This window comes from Pleurodeles waltl, chromosome 9, assembly GCF_031143425.1.
Source record: "Pleurodeles waltl isolate 20211129_DDA chromosome 9, aPleWal1.hap1.20221129, whole genome shotgun sequence".
Classification (NCBI taxonomy): domain Eukaryota; kingdom Metazoa; phylum Chordata; class Amphibia; order Caudata; family Salamandridae; genus Pleurodeles; species Pleurodeles waltl.
Genome location: NC_090448.1, coordinates 1,099,339,411 through 1,099,361,783, shown reverse-complemented (window position 1 = coordinate 1,099,361,783; position 22,373 = coordinate 1,099,339,411). Strand labels below are relative to the sequence as shown.

At 41.9% G+C, this 22,373-nt stretch overlaps 1 protein-coding gene across 1 annotated transcript in view; it reads right to left on the bottom strand.

The window, feature by feature from the left end:
* The window catches only part of MED6 (mediator complex subunit 6), a 116,456-nt gene extending 94,805 nt beyond the window's left edge, over positions 1-21,651 (bottom strand). Inside the window, exons 1-2 of the mRNA XM_069208802.1 lie at positions 21,430-21,651; positions 3,416-3,575 (exon numbers count right to left, since the gene is read on the bottom strand). Coding sequence (XP_069064903.1) covers positions 3,416-3,575; positions 21,430-21,493 — 224 coding nt within the window. The 5' untranslated portion in view covers positions 21,494-21,651. The remainder of the gene's footprint in view (positions 1-3,415; positions 3,576-21,429) is intronic.
* Positions 21,652-22,373: the final 722 nt, after the last annotated feature.

The following is a 22,373-nucleotide window of genomic DNA, read 5'->3' as shown; positions in this document are numbered from 1 at the left end:
GACTGGGAAAATCTGGGACTAGGAAAATTGCATGACTTTCTAAGAGGGGTTAGTGTTAAATCATGGAAACAACTTCAAATTACTATTCCAGATATTCCAGCATGTATACATTTTTCCTATTTTCAGATAGCCCATTTTATCTAATCTATGGGTTCCGTAGGCCAGTATTCAGCCGAATCATTACCGTTTAAAATCACACAAGCTATGTGGGCTCTGAAATGGACAGGGATCGGCACCTGGTATAGTATTCTTCTTGAAGAATTGTCAGCTAGAGTTCTCCCTGCCGTACTAAGCCGGATAGCAGCTGCTTCAGCCTGTGCTATCGATCTCCCGACATGGAAGCATCATAACAATTCTTCGTGCAACGCTTTAAGAGAAGCTAATTCTAAAAGAATAGCGTTCTTTTCAAAGTGGTCTCTCTATTATACTCCCATGAAACTGAATAAGATGGCTCCATCAATACCAAGCAATTGTTCTCTATGTCTTTGCGCAGTAGGGGATTGGCTTCATGTCTGTTTTCTGTGCCCGGTTATCACTAACTTTTGGAGACAAGTTTTTCATTTGATTGTCATAAAGCTTCAGGTATTTTTACTCCCTAATCCAATGGGAGCACTTTTTGGTATCTCCAATCATCCTGCGCTGGCTGAGGCCTCAAAGCAATACTCTTTTATTGCAACATTAATAGCGAGATCTCTTTTTTTTTTTTGCAACAATGGAAGACCCCCCCCCCAATTTCCTTTGTATGATCTTTGGGGGGAAAAAATGAAAACAGTCCAGTCAAGAGAGCTTTTGTATGCATTAAGAATCGGGGCCATCCGGAAGCATCATTCCGAATGGGGCAAGGCTGCTCCATCTTAAAAAACTTGATTAAAAAGATAGAAACCAACCTGAAGGGCATAAATCAAAGTGGCTCCAAAAATTATTAGAATGTAGAGAGGTATAAAAGTGTATTTCATTGTATTGTGATCCGTATGAACAATTTGTAATCATGATTTGATTAATATTTTCGATGTCCCATTATCGATTATGCTCATAAAATCTTGAATAAAAACAATTAAAAAAAAAAAAAAAAAAGATAATGGACAGTAAGAATCTCACACTCGAGTGCCCTTTGCAGGCTTTTAAAGTAAGGTAAGCACTGCCTCTCGCAACGTCGGCGGGAGCAAACCCACTTCGTGTGCTTCAGCATACAGAAAGTTTTAGTGCAACTTGATCTTCGATTGTAAGGCATGCATTAGATTAATAAGAAGGATTTCCACGTCTATATGTATGTAAATTGTATGATTCATTCAAATGTATGACCATACATCATTGTGGTGACAGTAGAAATTACAACAAATTGGAATGTCATAGACAACACAGGAGTAATCAAGAGTAATGCAGAGGTTGTCAGTACACAACCAAGTAGCTGGTCAACCATAGTTTGGGCTTTGCCTTCCTCATGACCTACTTAATAGTTGTTTCTGGTTGGGGTAAGAAACACTGGAACATTATTTAAAAAGAGACTTGTAACTTATAGTAAATTAAGAAGGTACAGTAAAAACAGTGTACTTACAAACACGTGTAAAAACTGATACACAGAGACGTGTAACTCATGCAATAGGCTAGTTAAAATTGTGTGACAACATTGTAATAAAGCAGATATTGTGCCTTATAAATGGCACAGAGTAGGCAACTATAATGTATACTTAGTGTACCAATTAAACTTCATTAATAAAAGATTAATCAGCAGCAGTACAGCATAAAAGAAAGTTCAAACTTAAAGACAACACCGTCTGCTGGTGGTTCTTAGAGAGAACAGCACAGACAGTTCCAAGATAACGATCCTCTCTTGTTTTAATATTGCTTAAAGCAGGTATTAAACATCCTATCCTCGCCTACTCGCCCTGATAAAATGAGAACTTACAGAGGCAACATGCGGTTATGTCTTGCTAAGCGCAACTGCCAGTCCAAAGAAACTGGGATGGAAAAGGAACATCAATATTAAAACAAAGGTCTTGATGATCACTTTAGCAGATGAAACTGTCTACTTGGGCCTCTTGTGCCATGTTCGGGTGGCAGCTATTCGCTCTCTGTGCCAGGACTGTTGTGTCTCCTTAGGCCAGCTATGGCATTACGTGCCCCACGTACTGAGCATGCAATAATGTGCTGATTTTCCTCAATTTGCCAGTCAAGCTACTGTCTGCTGGTATCCTCAATACCAACCATACCATTCTGTGCCCTCGCCCTCGAAAGGCAGCCTTGATATGCAGTGCCCCTCTTCATCCCATATTACAGGCATGTTATGATACGCATGTTTCCCGGACAGGCTAGCCAAGCCCTGAAGAGTAATCAACATCGAGTAGAGCACTTCACCCACTAGTGCTTCAAATGTCAATGAACTGTGTCCAGAACTTTGGTTTTGCTTTCGGCATGTGTCTGTTTTAATAATTAAGAACAGATTCTCTAGAAAAGAAAAAGGTTGAGCAGAACAGGAGCATCATGCAGCATGTTGTGTAGTAGCCGATCAAGGTGGTCTACATTGCGATCAAGGCTGGTCACTGCACCACAGAGTGCACACAACTCATTTTCTTGGTGACAAACAACTTGCACAAGGACGGTTTGGATCTTCAGCTTTGAACCAGACCAACAGGTGCTAAACACTTCAAGAATCCCGTTCAATCCATTTCTTGTCTGGAGAATCTGCTGTTGATGATTAATATCTACAGAGCTGTAGCAGCATTCGCTACATAATGATGGACATTTGCATTTTTAATGGAAGGCATTCTCAACTCAATTTTCCAAGCTTTACATTATTCATCTGGACAGAATGGATCCCTGACCATGCCTGCAAACCTGTGCTGCACAAGGTCCCTCTGTGCCAACTATGCCACTATACACTCCTGCAATCACAAATGCCAGCCATCTGATGTGGTCATTTCCCCAATCAGCTAGTCATCTCATGACGTGGTTGTTCCCCCATGCGAGTCATCGCAGGGCGTGTCCTTGTTCCGCCGTATACTACCTATGCAAGCACACATGTCCTGCTCTGCTTATAGGCCGGTTCCTTGTGTGCTAGCCATCATGATTCTATATTATACCCATAAGCCTGTCATACCATGATGAGCCAGTTTCCATCATACGATGCCCATGGCATAATAGACCACTCACCTGCCCCACTCCAGGTATGTTGTAAGTTAACATACCTCCTTCTTATAGATTCTACACTTTATAATCACCAAACACAAGTGACACCTAGGAATTTAGATAAAACGCAGAATGGATCTAACACTGCCAGGAATGATGGATGGCAGAAAAAGGGGGCATGGGAGAGCCAGGAGGTCTGGTTGGTCTGTTGTTTAATAAGTCACTTTACGGCAAAAGCCAGATTTGAAGGCTGGCAGCCTATGTTGCATTAGCAGACCCTGGAAGGTACCTTAAGTGGTCCATGGTCAATCTCTGCATTTTGACCACTTCATTGCTGCAGGTTCGATCGTAGAATGGGTTGCTTCTTTCGGTGAAATAGTCCAGAACGGTGACATTGTTCAGAATAGGAATCCAGGAGCTGTCCACCCATGAAATCCCCAACAGGTTATCTAAGAGGGAAGCAGGAAAAAAAGCGGAATACATTTTACAAACTGTTTGCATCACAATCTCCAATGACAGAAATGTCTCCACATCAATACTTTCTGCGAATCTGCCACAGTCATTTACAACTTACAAAATTAAAAGACGCACAATGAATACTCAGAAGAAGCATGTGCTCATAAACTGTATTTAACAAGAAGGTATTTTCTCAACCTCAAGCCCAAGAGGCATACTAGAAGCTTCAGGAAGAGCGGCAGTTTGTCCTTCGGGCACCTCTGCACACCTGAACATGAGATGTGTACAGGGGTCTGGAGGGACCAGAGGTTGTGTAAAGTGCGACTGGGAAGGATCTACTGCTCCAAGGAAGGCAGCATGCACAACTGAGCTTTAGAAACATGTTTAGCTTTACAGATGCTCATAAAAAAGCATTGTGAACACCTGCAGCGAAGCTGTCCTGAACCTAGAGGGGTCAAGCTACAAAACCTTCACTGCAACTGGCTGTTCCAAAGTTAGCCAAATTAAGTTAATGGTCAGTTTGCAACTAACTACCCTCACCCTTTGCTAGCCAGGATACAGAGGATTACGAACTGGCACAGAAAGGATCAGGTCTGCGCTTTATATTCCAACAAATAGGTTCAAATCATTGGGACATTCCTGGATATGCCGACTGGGGCACCAACTTATTGAGGCTTTAAAAAGGATTACCCGCTAGCACCACTTGTATTTTATGTGTTCATGGATGATGTGCAGACGGTGCCAGAAAAAAAAAAATAATAATATATATATATATATATATCTCTCTTACCTAGTGGTGGTCGCCACCTCCGCAGGCCTTCTTTTCTAATAATGGAGGGGGGCCGCGCAGGTACCCCTCCTGGGCTTCTAAGAAGCCTCGGGAACAACCACCTCCCCAGGGCTTTGCTGTTTACATTTCCTTGTGCTGCATTACACAGCTGTAGTGTAGAATACATACTGGATATTTACCTAAGGAGGCAGAATGAACTCCACTTGGGTAGATATTTTGTGCAAAGCAGGGGACTCCTGTTGGATAAAAGGGCTGGTGAGGTCCTTTGTGGCAGTCACTCACACAGCTACTGACACACCCACACAAAAACTCACACACCCACTCACAGACACACTCAGACCCTCACTCACTCATACACCCACTCACAGATCAACTGACACTCAAAGAACTACTCAGACTTCGGCATTACTCACAGACCAACTCAGACTCACGCACTGACTGACTCACTCACGCACCCACTCACAGATCCACTTAGAGACTCAAACAGACACTCACACACCCACTCACAGAGAAACGCACACCTGGAGACTCCCTCTCACACCCAGACACTCTCACACCAACATAGACCTTCTCACATCCACCCTCACACCCAGAGATACCCTCTCACACTGTGGCCAACCCCCACCACGCACGGCCTTTGACCATGCACAGCACAGAGTTGGGTGGCTATAGGAGGTTGGCCACAGGGCCTTGCCAGAGAGACAGGGCCTTGCCAGAGAGACAGGCCCTACAGCCAAACCCCGATGCGCACGTCCAAAGGATGCGCGCAGCGGCGATTGGTTTAACGTATAGTAATTCAAATTACTTTATGTTAAAAAAAACAATAGAAATTCACTGAAAAAACAAAGGTTACAGGGACGTTATAGTTAGGAAACCAAATTAAAAATAAAAACAAATTCACTTTAAAAAAAAAACAAAGGTTACAGGGGCCTTATGGTTAGGTTCTGAATTTACTTGCACAAAACCATGGAAATTCAGCAGTTGTAGTTAAGAGTTATTTCAAGTTGCTATAACTTGCAATCTAAGGTAAATATACCTCACACCCACGCCATGCACTCCTGATTACCCCAGTCTTATAAAGTCAATAATAATATCAATGAAACATTGTCAGTCAAGTTATTGAAGAAAAAACTGTGCATGGTGGGGGCGCCAGTTATAGTTACCTTAGAGCATGGTGGGGGCGCCAGTTATAGTTAGCTTAGAGCATGAGTTATAGTTACTCGAAATAACTATCTATAACTGCTGAATTTCCTATAGCTTTGTGCGAGTAAATTCAGAATCTAACTGTAACTTCCCTGTACCCTTTCATTTTTAAAGTGAACATATATAGATTTATTTTTTAGACTAGGATATTTTTTTACTTGCCTCGTGCCCTGGGAGATATATATACACACACACACTTTTATAGTGATGCACAGGGCATGAGACAAATAAAAAATAACGAAACAAAAGAGGGGCAGGGAGATTGATAAAGGTCCAGTGTACGGCCTCCCAAGTTACTGAAGTTACTTACTATATCACAAAGAGTACACAGTTCCTACATGAAGAGTAGGAACTGTGTACTCTGTGATATAACAAGTAAAAAATATCCTAGTCTAAACCTGCAGAAAATTCAGCAGAAATATGCCCATTCATTACTGGAAAATGGAGCGCAGTTCACTGGAGAATTTGTGTCATAAGGTTAAAACGGGGATGATCTGGAAAAGCATGGCTCCAGGATAAGACAGCTGGAAAAATTGAACCAAAAGCTAATGTATTAACTAATTGAACCTTTCAACCAAAGGCAGTGCTATTGTCATTACAAAGGGTAGAAATATGAGCATCAAACAGCCATTTTAAAGACGTATTACAGATCAAATTATGATTGAAATTCTTCAGACTACTGCCTGGCATGCCTTATTTCCTTTACCTACCTTAGTTGCACTGAAGCATATCCGCCGTTCACCTTTGGGAAGGTGACCAGGTTTCGAACCGCTAGAGTAGTGGTTGATAAAGTAGGGTGTGGAAGTGCCTGTTGCTAATTACTTCAAAGTAAAGAAGAGTACCAGAAGGCCAGTAAGCAAAATGTTTTGCTTCAAGCAGATTCTGAAACTTTGGTTACACTCCTGTTGATATTAAAATATGGTTAGCTGGGAAGCTGAGAAGTAACCTGAAACTTCTACCTGTCCTGTTTGATTCTGGTCGATTCTGAAACTTAACCAATTATTTTTTGGCTGATTAAGTACATTAAGCTCAAGAGTGAGATTCAGTAGCAAAATTGTTTAAAGATTGTGTCACACCCGATTAATAGGATAAAGTATATGGTGTTGATGCTAGGCCAGATATAGCGGACATTCATGAGCTAGTTGATTTTTAGAGCATTCAGGTATGGTAGACATTTTATTGAAACACAAAGAAAGAGGAGAAAAAACATGCATTGGCAAAGCCAATAGGTCTCACCTATAGGCGAGATATTGGATTTGGCAATCGGAAGGGGGATGGCTAACGGGGGACGGGTGTGATTGGATAACGGGATGATTTGAAGAGGTGCTATAAAGAAGGCAGCGCTGGCAATTTTTATAGTGCCCCCCCTCCCCTCTGTGTCGAGGCCTACGGCCTTTGTTAGTGCTTGTTCCCACTTTTTCTGTGTTTCAACATTCCTTGCTTGGCCACTAGATGGCAGTGTCTGGCAAACAATGGAGATTTTCTTTTTTTTCTTTTTTTTTTTTTTTCTTTTTGTCCTCATTCAACCCCGCTTACTGATCCTCCTCTTAGTTCATGTGACCTTCTCACCCTCTAACTCAGAGAGAGACTCAAGCCAGGGGATGCACCATTGTGTCTCCCGGTCTGCCTAGGCAAACCAGCCGAAGTATTAAACGGTGACTAATCATTGGACCAAAGGAAGAAAATAACCAAACCAATTTCACATAGTCTCAAAGTAGCAGACATTAAAATGAAAACAAATTCAAACTACTCCCTCCCATTTTAATAATGGTGACCACACTTCCGCATTACTCTTGGAGCCCTGCGCATTTAGGTCCATATTCGAAACACGGCCAGCTGCATTGAGCCAGTCCGTATAGCTCAGAGGGTGGTTCTTCATCCACTTTTTGCAGATTTCGTTTCTGCCCAGCACAATTACATAGAACAAAAATTTACGGTTAGCTTTATTCACCCTGCTCCATATACCCTCATCCTGTAACTGCCCGAATATAATCAGTGGGAGTGATACATTGATTTTCCAGCCTAACATAGATGATATTGCCCCAAAAACCTCCTCCCAAAACAACCGAATAGCAGGGCAATCCCAAAACATATGTATATCCGTTGCTCCTGACGCGCCGCATTTCGAGCATTTAGTCACTTCCCCCTTCTTAAACTTGGCAAGTTTTGCCGGCGATATATAAGCTCTGTGTAGAGTATAAACATGGTTTTTCCTTAATGGGGCAGGCTTCACTACTTCATAAAGAGTCAAAAACGACTTCTTCCACCATACCCCAATCTTGTCGCCTGACACCGCCTCGCCCCATAAATTGTTTGGTAGAACAAAATTCTCATCAAGAGTTTCTAATATTTCCCAATACCAAACCGCCAACCTCTTCACAGGTGCCAGGCCCGCCAGATCAAGAAAATAATCCTCCAAAGAATTTACCACTCCCAATCCCCCCTTAATTTCTTTTTCCCACTCTTTAATCTGTAAGTATTTTAACCTAGACAGAGATCCACTTGTTATCCTTACCAATTCATCCCATAAAAGTAGAGTACCCTCTCGCGAGAGCTCACCCCACCTTTCCACACCTGCCCTTTTGAGTGATAATGCCAAGATATCTTTACAGCATTCTGGGGTGCCCGGGGAATCCCAGATAGGGGCCTGATAGCTGTAATAATGTGCACCCAGACGTCGTCTCAACTGATACCAGCTCCTTGCCAATCCTTGCAACACTTTCAATTTAACTTTTTTGAAAAATTTAGGGTCGCCGAATTTGAATAGAAAAAACCTTGAGGCCCCTTTCACGGATGAAACCATTGCCTTATACATTCTGCCAACTGCTGAACCATCTGGGCACAAAAACAACATCCTTGAGTTCTTAAACAAGAAAGCCCATGCATAATATGCCAAATCAGGTAAAGCCAATCCTCCCTTTTCCCTTCTTCTGCATAATTTTTTCCATGATATCCTAGGCCCCTTTGAATTCCAAATAAAACTACTTATCGCCTGCTGCATTTTATCCAGGTATCCCTTATGCACTGCCAGAGGTATAGCTGCAAACACAAAGTTCCATTTGGGCAGAATAAACATCTTAATTAAATTTATCCTCCCGAGGATCGTCAAAGGGAGATATGCCCATTTTTGTAGCATGGCTTTACATTCAACTAATAACTTTTGTGCATTCCTTTCCACTAAATCCTTCAGATTATGGGTCACTAAAATGCCCAGGTACCGTATTTCCTGCTTATTTGATAAACAATGGAGATTTTCGAAAAAATAAAAAAGGAATAATTTAATCAGCAATGGCTCTCGTGATAACTTTTCAGGGTTATTTTTTGTGTAAATGGCTGCCATTCCTCGAATGCACAGTAAATTGATTGTATAAAACAATTCAAAAGCACCTTTAGTGTTACAACTTAATTTAACTCAAAATTGTCTGAAAACATTTCCAACATCAAAACACATTTTTAACAAAGTCAGATCAAAGTCTAGCACAAATAAAAAAAAAAACAATTAAGTAGGGGTGGCTCCCGTGGGGTCTTGAGGGTAAAACAAACAGTCTGGATTAAACAGACAGTCCGGATTATTGCCATGGAAACAAGCAACTGCTCATTAACAATGCATGTACACAAATTAAAACAAAAAAAATTCGAAGACAGCACACAGACTTCTACAACACTTACTCTGTGCAAAATGAGCGAGCAATAAAGTACGTTCTTGATTCCCCATTGAAGTCAGACAAAGAAACGTAAACATGATCCCTCTGAAAACAGTGTCTGACATTTGGTCTTGGTCTTTGAATGCACAGCAAATGTGAGGAGATAAGTACAAGATTTACAGGCCTATTTACAGAGGAGCTCCGGATGAAACACAAGCGCTTGTGTGAACTGCTCTTTGACAAATAAAAAAGTAATTTCTAAAAAATATGCTAAAATAGTGACCAGTGGATTGATATAGTACTAGGTCCCCGCTCTCAGGGAGGCCTGAACGCAGCAAGAAGCATGACAAATGCATTCCATGGACAAATGGGGAGAAAGAATAGAAGAAGCCTATGGGTTGGCTAAAGCCTACAAAGTATATACAACATGTCTCAAAGAGACAGCGGAAGCGCTGTGTAGCCAAGCCCTAAAAAAAGGACAGTGGGGCACCCTTTCCTCATATAAGCTCAGAAGCAAGAATCCCCAATATCCCACACCTGAGAAACAAAGGTTAATGTCAGAGGGCTTTTGTGGTCCTGGCCAAGGCTAGAAACCCATGAAGACTCTGGTAAAGCTCAGTCATTCACAAACAGGGGTGTATCTGTCAGACCCACTAATAGTGAGGGAAATGTTCTTTGAAAATAGAAGTGCCTCACGGAGCAAACACCAGAAGACCGTTAGCTAATGCTTACCAACCGGTTCATTTCATCATCATTGACAATTTCCTATTCAAGCAGGAAAAACTCATATAGTGTGAGTGTATCAACCAGTGCTAGGTAAGTGTTGTAAAATAATCCAGGCAAACTCCTACATCACTCTCCTCCGTCACAAATGTAGTGGGGTCCTCATTTTATGAGTTAGACCCTTACTCTCAAAAAAGAAAATAATGTCCACATAGCATCCATAAACGTATTTAATAAATGTCTCCCAGCCTTATGAGTTAAAACAAAATTACATGATTTCACCATGAAGTTAAGGATGGCAGGCCAACACTTTATCAACCGAATATTTATTGTTTGCTGGAAGAATTATGATTCAAGGGCGAAACATACTGAACCTCTATTGGATAAATCACAGGTTAGAAATAAACATAATTAACTTGAACATTTCCTTTACTAAACAGAGTATATGGTGATGTACCACTCTGTAATGTGATGCCAAAGTCCAGCTTTGATAGTGGAGTGTTTAAATACTAAGTCAGGGTTGGTGGTTTGTTATTCAATACTATGGTATATTAATATAGATGATTATATGTAAGATTTACAAATTTTAAATGAAATTAACTCAACTTCCTTTCATGTAAAGCATTTTATAATGCAGTTTCACAATTAGCTGTTTTTTCCCCCACTACCTCCCCAATTACTTCTGGGTCTGTACTAATGTTACTACACTTCTTATCTGTCTTCTGCTCAAGGTCACTTAATCCTTCAACTTCAGGATCTGCGTTACCACCATATCAAGGCAGGAACCCCATCAACCCATCTCTCAGCAGCTTTCACTCAGGGATATTGTGCCCCCCTCCGGCAGACCTCCCCTGGATTCCCACTGGAAATAACTATCACTTCCATTGTAAGGTCATTTCAACTCCATTACCTGCAACATAAATCTAACCTTGGCTCAGACATCCCACAAGCTTAGATCACCCCTTTCAGGTTTTCTCTTCAACTAAAAGTCACACCCTATTCAACTCAATCGTAAATGTGTTCTGTGCACACTCCAGAGCTGCCGAATTCCAAAGCTGCTTAGTCTTGATTCCACATCATGTCTCCTTTTCCACCACCCTGCACTTCCTGCTTCTTTATTTCACACTTTTTCAGCTCTTATCACTGTTTTCCTGTTTCTTCCTCATATGACTACAATTTTCCATGTGTATGTGTGTGTGTGTGTGTGTGTGTGTGTGTGTGTGTGTGTTCCTCAATTGTACCCTTGACATACTTTTTATTCCCATGAAATAAACGTGTCAACGTTCTGCGTTACAAACCGGGTGGTCTCCTGCATTGCTTTCCTTTCCGTCCTAGCCACTGGTGATAGGAAGTAGCAGCGTGGAGAAGGAGATATGTATGCATTTATTGCTACTCCAAATTCAGTTTCTATAAGGCTACTGGGCTTGCATTTCCTTTACAACAGTACAAACCTGCTTAGATATATGGTGAACCTTGCTCGGTTCAGTCCCTCATATTCATTTTAGGCCGAGCATAGGAAGCGTGCATGGCTATCTCTCGACATGTTGTAATCTACTTCTGTGGGCTTTCACCACGCCCTTCACTTTCATTCATTCCTTGGCCTGCCTTTCAAAATTCCCTTGATTTCATAGGTTAATGTTTTGCGTTTGTCCCACCTTGAGGCTGCTTTTTACCTCCTTGGAAACTGACCCTGTTACATGGATTATTGCAGAATCAGCCATATACCTTAGTGTGGTGCACTACGTTTTTCTTTTGCCTCTCCACTCCATATGTTGTTTCTTCCTCTTCCTTCTTTTTGGGCATGCCGCTGTTTCTTTACAGTGTCTGTGCCCAAAGACTGCATGCTGGAGCGGGGGTTCATTTTTATTTATCTATTTTTTGAGGTTGTATACAGCAAACATTTGTTTTGTGGTTGGAAGTAGTTTGTGTTTTAAGGGCCTTGTTTGTAATATTATTCTAGTAGGCCTGAAAATGTGTAATACACTACTCCCTCTAGGGGCTAAATATATGGTTACATTCCATTACATTATGCCATTCTATTTTTAAGTGGTTAAGCTCTCTAGGGGCTGGGTATATGGTTACATGGCCATGTTTCTTAAAATGCTGAAGGGGCTGTTCTGAGCATTGCAGTCTAGTTACTAAAATATTTGCTGCACTCGGAAACTCGCCTCATAATGCTTTCAGGGGCATTTCTTTTACAAAACATTTTTGCCCATAAGTCACTGTGTGGTGGTCCAAAGCTTTGTCTCCCCAACTCCTTTCTTTCCCATAAGCTTTGGGTAACTATGATCTCAGAGCAATCTACGGTCATTCTCTACTCCAATCAGACGTAAACCAAACCCATAGTCAACCCTGCCCCCTCACTCTTCTGAGCAGTGGCGTAGCGTGGGGGATGCAGGGGGGGCCGGGCGCAACATCTGGGGGGGGGGCGTGCTCGCACTCGCGAGTGCTAAAATCCACGGGTTAGGGGGCGCAAATTACTTGCCTTGCCCCGGGTGCTGACAACCCACGCTACGCCACTGCTTCTGAGGGCCCCCTGTCCTCATCTCATTCACTTCATATGACCACACCAGCTGCACTCTGATGAAACCTCATTGTGTGCCCTTGCCAACCCGCACTACCTTCCAGACCAGCCGCATCATCTACAAACCCCTCCTGCCTAAATGGCTGACAAGCTCATCACCTCTGGCGGCTCTCTGCAGATCCACAGTCAGGACACCATCAGAGTCACGGATAAGGCGAGAAAAGGTGCAACCGGCCTCCTTCCCATCTAGGCACCCAGGATCAGGAAAGGCTCCCCGTGTCTGTCAGACCTGTCTGGACACAGGACATTTTGGTAACCCTGAAGGCACATCATTCTCTTTAAAAGAACACTACATCACGATGCAGTAACAGCTCCCCTGCTTCCCAAGACTGGGACTTTGCCTTGGACCCTGTATATCGCTCAACTGCCATTTGGCTAAACTCGTGCAATATAAATAATATATACTTAGAAAAACACGATAGAACACGTGCTCTAAGAAAACAAGAAGGTGAGTCAGCTCCTGAGGCTAACAGCGAGAAGGTACCCTCTAATGCTGCCATTTGCTCATATAAGCAAATTATTACACCGCAGTGCAAATTAACTAACTCTCAATCATAGTAGTACTGTGATGTAAAATGTTATAAACTGATCACAGATCACCAATATAAAATTACTTTCATTGTTGTATTTCACAAAACAAAAACCCACATACATTGTCAAAAATAGCCCTACTAGAAGAGAAAATGCCACTTCATTTCAATTGATGTTAATTAATTGTTTTTGGACCCCCCAATAAAAATTAATCAAAATCATCTGTGATCAGTTTATACATTTTTACACCATCGTACTACTATGCTCAATGGAAGTTATTTTGTATTCCGGTTTAATTGGTTTTGTGGGCATGGAGGAGTTACGTTGTTGCTATGGTGGTCACTCTTACCCGCCCTGTTTGAGTTTAAGAGGAGACTTGCTCATAAATCCTAGTCCATACATGCCAGTGTCTAATAAAACGTACATCTTACCCTTCATAGCTGTAACTTATTCCTGTGATCTGGTGGCTTACAGGGGTCATTAGGGTAATGTTTATGGCTGTATGTTTTTTTAGGCTAGACTAGAGCTTCGAAACTTCGCCAGGGTTGTGAAAGGCTTTACTGCAATGCAACACATCGCATTGCTACGTAATACAAACAACTTCTGGGAATTAAAGAAACTTAAGCTCTGCTGCCACCTACTGTGTAAAGCCTGCAATAAAAGAAATGTAAAAGTATTTTGCTTGTCTTCGAGTCATCATGATCCATGTCGGTTTACCCCTCTTCGAATGAGCAGCAGTGGTGGACAAGCCATTGAAACCTATAGTCAGACTTGAGCTATATGCCTGGGTCAGCCCAAGCTCCTCCTGGACTCTAGGATCCAAAACGAGCCAAGCTTTCATGCAGCTTCTGCCGGTCATCCACACAGTAACCTCGTGTACTAAGAACTAAAGAGAAGGTAAAACCTTTGATATTAAGGATATTAAGAATGAGAGAAAGAGATGATACCCATCTACAGGCCGAATTGCATAATTTGAGACCAAAGAACCTGTGATCATTCCTAGCTTGGCCGCCGGACCAAATTATGTGATCCTAGGTGAACATTTTATCACCAAGATCCCTTTTTCTTCGTGACCACATATGAAAGAACCCCTTCAAAATACACGAATTCAGAATGTGAACTGTACAAAAACCTCTTGCATGTAATTAACTATAATGTTGTTCCATCTATAAAAGATTCTAGGCCACATATAGGCTAAGCCACTGGAATTGTGTGGCAGGGGAGGAACAAATTATGCGGCAAGGTTTATAAAGTATGCAGCAAGAAAATGCAAATTATTACCTCTCAATGCTGTGACATAATCTGATGTGCTAAGGTGAAACGTTTCAGCGTGTTAAAAGAATATATTTTTTTGAATCTTGATGACAGTGTATCATATTTTTCCATGATGCTTATTGTATGATAACTATTTTCATGGCTCGTGCACAGACTCTTAGAGCCAACTTAGACGGCTGGCTCAGCAAAAGAATCATCTTGGCTGCTTAAAGAACTTGAAATCGAAAGAGTACATGAAAGGCCTCAGTTGGTAATACCTTACTCCCTGGTTTGTGCAGTCCCAGCTCGCGCTCCAGGTCAGTGGAGAGTGTCTGCAAATACTGCAGAATGAATCTAAGGGAGAGCCAGCTATTATATCACCAACAGTCACCTATTAAAAAATACAGAATCGCAAAGGGTTTAGTCGCTTCTGCACTAGTTATCTTTTATCAGGGGTAGCTCTTTCACAATGGGGAAGGAGCGTCGCCCCCCCTTCTCAAACCCCACCAGCTAAACCAGCAGCTGAAGAACAAAACAATAGTTTACAATCACAGCTGGGTTGGAGAAACTGCACAGGCTCCAGTACACGGTCTGAACAGCAGAACAAGCTGCTCAGACAAATCCAGGTGTTGCTTTCATGCTAAGGATAGCATGAGAGGAGCACCAGGATTGCATGGGGAGCCTGTGCTGGTGTCCCAGGAACATCAGAAGAGCAGAGGAGCGATGTGGCAGGGTCAGGACAGGCAATTTTTTTTATTTTTATATTATTACAAACACCCCTCCTCCTCCCCACCAACCCCTGCTGCCCCTGGCTCCCCTTATTGACATCTATGACAAAGGGATCAGAGGGTGGTAGTTTTGATTCAGTGCTCATTCAGTCTGTGAAGGCTCGGCAGAAACTTTCAAACGGTATGGGATTTCTGAATCAGTGGTGACGTGGGTTTGTGGAGGGGGATTAACACTCCTGCCCTGAATTGGTCTGCTACATCCTGGTGAGCAGAGAGAGCAGCCAGCACTACTGCATAGTATGAGAAAATATCATTGATGTTCAGTTTCACAAGGCCACACTGTTGAGCAGAGTGAGACCCCACCGCAGATAATTTCTGAGGAGCCCACACCGCTGTTGAGGGTGTCTGGTTTCACCAACACAATAAATACAGGAGCCTTGAATGAAGAGATCGGTGCCCACATTTGAATGGCGTAGTCAGCCTTTCATCTTTAGAAGGTCGATGTGATACATGCTGAGACGAGTAATAAGAACAGAAATTTAGAGTGCTTTCAAACCGTGGCAAAAGGCTCTTTAAGACGGGGCTCCATTACTATTTGAATAATGTATACGAAGAGACCCATCGTGGTTGGCTGATTAGCAAATGTGGTGCAACTGATAACATCTATGACCGAAAAGCATGAACAGTAATGTGAGTCTACAAGAGGAGCATTTCCAAGCAGGGGGGAAAATCATGTTAGCAGACATTAAATAAAGAGAAGGGCAGGAGTGGTTTCTACCAGGATATGCTAAGTATGGGTCTAGTCCTTGTTATTTTTCAACACTGTATTGTTCATGTCGACAGACATTAAAAACAGCCTATCCTGTCCATTAAAGTCTTCTAGGTACATCTCCTTGCAATAACGTTGGAGTGGGACTTTGACTTAATTTCACCTACCCCAGCTGAAGAGAGTCTGCATTTATGCACGGTCATCAGCTGCAAAGCAGAACCTAAGGTGTTGTTTGTAATAGGAAGCCAGAGAAATATGTTGCCCTCCTGACTAAACTTCGTAGTTCAAGAAACATATTGCAGTTGTCAGTCTAGGATAGCCCCATGTGCAGTAGCCCAACGGCAGCAAAAGGCCACAGTAGGCTTGATCTGTGGCCAGGGTGGGCTAATTCCTTAATGGGGTGTTTCCCAAACTTTGTCGCACTCAAGCTGATTTTTGGTGGGTCGGGAAAGTTTCAGCAATAAATAAAGATGCCTTTAAATTCTGTATTTATCTTGTCACATTTGCTGCATAGAGGGGTCAAATGTCTTGCCATTTCTTCTGAAAAATTGCAGCTATTTTTTTAACATGGGAATAGGCGTTTACAAACTCCTCTCCCTTTACGGTCAGAGAAAAGACCTGACACAAACTCCTCTCCCTTTACGGTCAGAGAAAAGAAAGAAAAGTGAACTAAGTGACAACCTTGCTGGACTCTCAGAGAGACTGAGAAATGAAAGGCAGTCATGTCATTTTTGTAACACACAACCAAATGTAAATACCTGTAAACGTGTTCTATTCATTCAGCAGTTAGAAAAGCAAAAACTTAAGCATATTTTGGGGGAATACCGAAAGTGAATTGGAAACAAAAAGATTTTAATAGGATCAAACAAATCAAGACACTTGAATTGGTAATGTGCAATTGATGAGTACTCACTGAAACACGATTTTCACACATTATCAATTGTCCGTAATATAGTTTTATCAGTAAAACTGTATGTTGGTGCAAATTTAGTGGCCATTTCATTGGAAAATGTGCTGCCTGTAAATGACAGTGTGCTACCACCTGATGTAGAAGTTATGTTAAAAGAAATCTCCCACCTCACGTCCACTGAAGTTAGGTGGGTCACAAACGTTTGTCATTCTAAAAAAAAGCGTGATAGTTCTAAAAAGTTTGGGAACCACTGCCTTAATAGTCAGTGCATCAATAATGAAATGTACACGAGGAGAACAGTTTCTTGGGCATTAGTGCCAGGGAAAAATGCTTGTAGACATTCTTGAATCAGTCAGAGACGTATGATGATTTACATATTCTTTGATGATGATAATGCTTGTATGAGTAGTTGTATCTTTGCATTCTCTATTAGTGCCAGTGAGTTTCTGAAAACGTTGTTTAGTTAACACACATAAGACGAATGGGCCTACATATTTTTATGAGTTTGTTTCCCTGGATTTTTAATATTTGCCTCTTGCTAGTCTTGACAAAACAGCATTGATGATTGTTAAGGTTCCTGTGCCTAAGTGTATCCTTTTCATGAGGCCAGAGTAAACATGTTTTTATTTGCCAAAGTAAACCGATTATAATTCCTGGTGTATGCGCTTGACTTAGTGTGCCATAATATGCACTGAAACTAGACGACCAATATCTATAAGAGTCACTAATAATATACAAAGTTGGTGAGCTGGCAATTACATTTTATGGATAGAATTAAAATTTGATGATGTACTGTAGTGATGGACATGTTCATGGTTTATGCCTGACCCAGTCTCTATACATTGTCAAATACAACGCATAGGTTCGGATACATAGGGGTACCCCCAGATCACTTGTATAACAGCACGGGGCAAACACATACATACCCTCAACAAAGACTTAAATGTTAGCTAAAATCCCATCAATATTTCTGACTAGCAAAGCAACATTGGGATCCTGAAGCGGAAGATATATCGCTGTGGCATATTGCCCCATTGAGATGATCTGAGTCCATCCGAGCTTCTAAGCACCCATTCAAAGAAATTTGAAAATCCCATTACATTGTTTGCGTTGGTACATTCCCTTGTAAATCTTTCATTGCCTCAACGCAGTACATAAGCCTAATATTATTTTGGAGGGGTACAACACTTGAGTAGCATAGGCCAAAAGGCTATTTAAGGAACTTGGCAGTAATTCAACTAGATAGGAAAGTGAGATTTCTTCACATATAATTGTTCCACCTTTTCCTTTTTGTTGGATGCATAAGTATGTTTGGAGGCTCGATTGGGCTGGTAGCTCTAACCAGGTTTGTACGTGGCATGGTTAAAAATAAAAAGCTGATCCATGTTAACCCAGGGAAGTCCCTCCACCTACGTACCAGTGGCCTACGCCATAAATTCTAGAATAACAGCCATCTGTTAAATGCAGGAATGGGTGACTCGCATTGGTCATCAACTATCTGTCTATGCGTAAGGCTTGCACAAACTGGATACTCCCCGGTCCCACCAATACACTGTCATATTCCACGCCTGCGCTAATAGCCTAAATGGTGCTTTCTGGATAGTGTCTGCACCAAATGATGGATGAATTGATACATGGACCGTCGTGATTTTTTGTTTTCAACCCTGTGGTCCATTTCTCAATCTTTCCCACCACGGTCTCTGATTTTATTTTCAGTCCTGTCTTCTCCTCTCTGTGGTGCTCAGCTACACTTTTATCTACGTCCTAGGTGGTCTTAATCATGTGCTTTCCTGCATTTTACTTTCTCTGTCTTTCTCTTTCTCCGTTTTTGATTTTCTTTTTATCTTTTAATTGCCCTCTCCCACAATCATCTATGTTTTTCTATTTCTTCCAATTCCTCCTTGTGCAAATTTCTCATTAAAAGACAGAAGCTGCGCGAGTCTTTCTCATCCATCTCTCTCAGTTCTACTCCTTGAAGTTATCCTCCCTCTAGTGCCTTTTTCTGTATGTCTCAATACCTCACCAGTGTCTCTCTCCTCAGGCTCTCCTCCCTATTGTTTCTCTTTCTCCTCCCGCAGCTGTTACTTTTGCCTCTTCTATCTCCCCTTTTCTCTAATGTTCCTCTTCCTTTCCAGATCGTTGCCCTTTAACTTCCTTGTTACACAAGCCCCTTTTCTATTACCTTTGCAGCACGTCACCCTTTTTTCCATCCTTTTAACTCCTTTCCTCAGTGTTATTATCTCTTTTTCACAGCCTCATCCCAGCAATTCCAACACTGAGTCCTCCATAGAACCACTGTTGATGTTCTTCTGTTTTCCTTCGCAGTGGAATGCTACTGGAATACGGCCTCCGCATACAGGTCTACTGATGCACCTCAGTTCTGCTTTGCATCATCCTTGCTGTTGGAGAAGACACTTCGAAGTGCAATTGAGCTTTGCATCATCAACACTTAGAAAATAGGAAGACTTCCCTAGACTATGCCAAATAAAATTCCTCCACACACAGCACTGTTGCTGAACCTAATTTGTACTTTCCAACACTTATGCAATTGGAGAACTGCGAGTTATTTTGAAGCCTGTACACCAATGGTAAAAACAGAACTACAAGCCTCAAAAGTCAAAGGGCAATTACCTAAAGGCCACGGTCTAATCTAAAGGCATCACACTTAGAATTTATGAAAACATTTCTCAATGGTGATGGTCAGTTATTGGGTTTCATTTTTCATGATTTTGGCAGGTTCTCTGCTGGCTTATTGAGATGTACTGATGAACTGTCTCTCAGGTCAAAAGTGCATGCATCTTATAATGCTTTATCATTAGCTTGCCCATCTTGTTCCCCATTCATTTTCCATCACATTTAACAGCTAGCTAAATGCGTCTGTGATCTTGTTGCTGTGTTGCTTGTCGATCAGCTTCGCATAATGCACTGTCTGCCGCCATCTACGTCAGTTACCTTTTACATGTTGCCGATCATATACAATTCTTGAAAAATCTTAAACCTTGGCTTTTTACTATTACGCAATACTTTCACACTCTGATACCACACTTTGATTTTCCTTCCGGTGGTGGTTCCATGGCCCTGAAGCTCTCTTTCAACATTAGTAGCAATTAATAAATCACAATTCACAAATCATGTGGCTAAATGTGAGCAGAATGCACTTTTTATGTGCATCGCAAGCAATCCTTGGATTGGAAAGTACCACAAATTCGGCTCTGGTAGGACGCTTGGTTGCTTAGTGAGTTGCCAGATTTGTCTTTGATGCACTTGGTCTTGGCTGTAGTGCTCCAAGTCAATTCATTTCCACACACAGGGGAAACTAGTTAGAAATAACGTTGCTTCCCTCATTGTCCTCCCTTCAACTACACCCAACCATGGATGCATGCACAGGCCACCAGCTAACTCGGACAAGTTTAAAAAAACTACTTTTTAGTGGAACTGACGCATGTAAATAAAAATACACCATTAGCTAAAATCAAACCAAAAAGTGAATCTTATTGTCAAAAAGGAGCTTTTGGACATAAAATATAACAACAGTTTTAAAGATCCGATTTATGAAACGCAATGAGAAGTTTCAAGGCAGTAAACAGGTAGAATTCACGTTTACGTGTTCTCTACTAAATATAGAGTTTAGCCAAAAAGTTACAAGTGAAAGCATTTTTTAAAGAAATGGTTTATAAAACCGGTGAAGATTACACTTAGACAAGAGATTTTATAACTGAGATTTCTTCTTTTAAGATAAGTCAATTGGGGCAGTACTCTCACTGTGCTAAGGAAACCTTCAGCTTGCACTGCCCACTTGTCTAGGGAAGTCAAAGGCCTATAGCGTAAAAAAAAAAAATATATATATATATATATATGACTTTGCTTATTGCTTAGGGAAAATTTGACATGCAAGCCCAGTGTTATCTGGACAATCGACAATTTGCATGGCAACTGGTTAAAAGTAATATTTGGTTGAGTACATAGAAAGCAAAACCATGCCGTCTCCCAACATGAACAACAACCAATATGGCTAAAACGTGCAGACTATCATCATTACCTGGTTTTGACAACTATGGTAGATGGTTACTATTTAACAGAATCCGGGAACAAGGGTTAATTCTGTAGCGCACACGCATCTTATTCTAAAGGAATTCCTGTGAGCATATTACAATAGCTAAGGTCTCCCAACACCTACAAACGCCACAGCTGCCTGAATACCAATTCCTATCCATCACTCCTACCTACCCAAGATTAGTTGCAAGCCGTTTTAGGCACGGAGGAGTAAACAGAAACAGTTTGCATCGACATAACCTGTGCTCATATGCCTCGGAATGTAATGATATAGTCACGCGTCCGCGTGTTAAAATAAAATACGTTTGGGAGTTTTGAAGATATGTTATCATATTTTAAAGGATGTTTGTTACATGATTTACATGGCAAACATTTGAATGGCTCGGCTCGTGACGGGCTCTTACAACTAAATCCAGACCCTCAGCTCGGCTCAGTTGTCCATGGTAAATTATTTGTTCTTGTATGAAACTATGGTAAACGTCCGCTTTAAACAATCCAGCATGTGCGATCCGGACTGGAGCACAGCATTGTCCCTGTACCTCACCCCCTCTTCCTGAGCCTCTAAGCCCAAGCCTGGGACTTTCCTGGCCCTCCTCAATGAGGAATGAAGGGAGGGAGCCAGGCACAGTGAACTCCTTCAACCCCAAACACTGGGTACCTGTGGGGCCTCTCTTGAGGTGAATCTCCTCCTCTGGGACACGCAGGTCCACCCGCCCGTTCATATTCGGCCAGTATGTGTAGGCAAAAGGATTCCACGCAGCACCACCTCCCTGTTCCCGGCGAGGAAAGATAACTCGGCTCCAGTCGGCACTTTTGGTTTCACGGTCTGAGCCTGGAGTCCATAATAGAACACAGAGAGGAAACAAGGGACGCTGGGACTTGTAGTTCTTAGGTCAACGGGGAGTGGATTTAACGTCATTGTCAGACCTCGAGTCCAACGGATGTGAGAAGCAGCTGGGCCCGTCACATGCCGGATCGGAGTACCTCGCCGTCATAAGCAGGGCAGACTGGCACAGCAATACGCGACTTCTATCTGTACCCGCAGCACTGAAAACGCAGCTTTTTCTTTTGCGTGACCTTGAAATTGTGGTGCGAAGTAATTAGCATAAAATCGTTTCAGTTGGTACCAACTTCGGTTAACAAAACTACTGGCAACATAGTTATGTTCTACACAATGCGGCCGTTACAGCTTTATGGACGTAGTTAAAATCTACCCATAACATATGTTTTTTATTTCTGCTATTGCATTAGTGCTGTATACAGGAATAGTAGGATTTATTTAAGAACGTTAAAAGTTTACAGCGGTTTCTTGGTCCTCAGTAGGGTCCTTCCATTTGGAAGATGGCACCATTTAAGCATGGCGACCATGCTTGTTCGCTCTTTAGATAATGCCTTGAAGTTGTCCCTTTTCTACCTTGTTACGGGTGACGTGCGGCTCACGCCAGCGGGAGGTTTACGATTTAAAATTACATCGTTAGTTTTCATTTGCCTTCTTCCCTGTTCGGAAGTACCCCAGCTCCAATAGAAGTCAGTGAAGACATCGAATTTCTCCGATTTTAGTCTCATTGCCACCCTTTTCGTTGTTTCCAAGTGTTATTAATT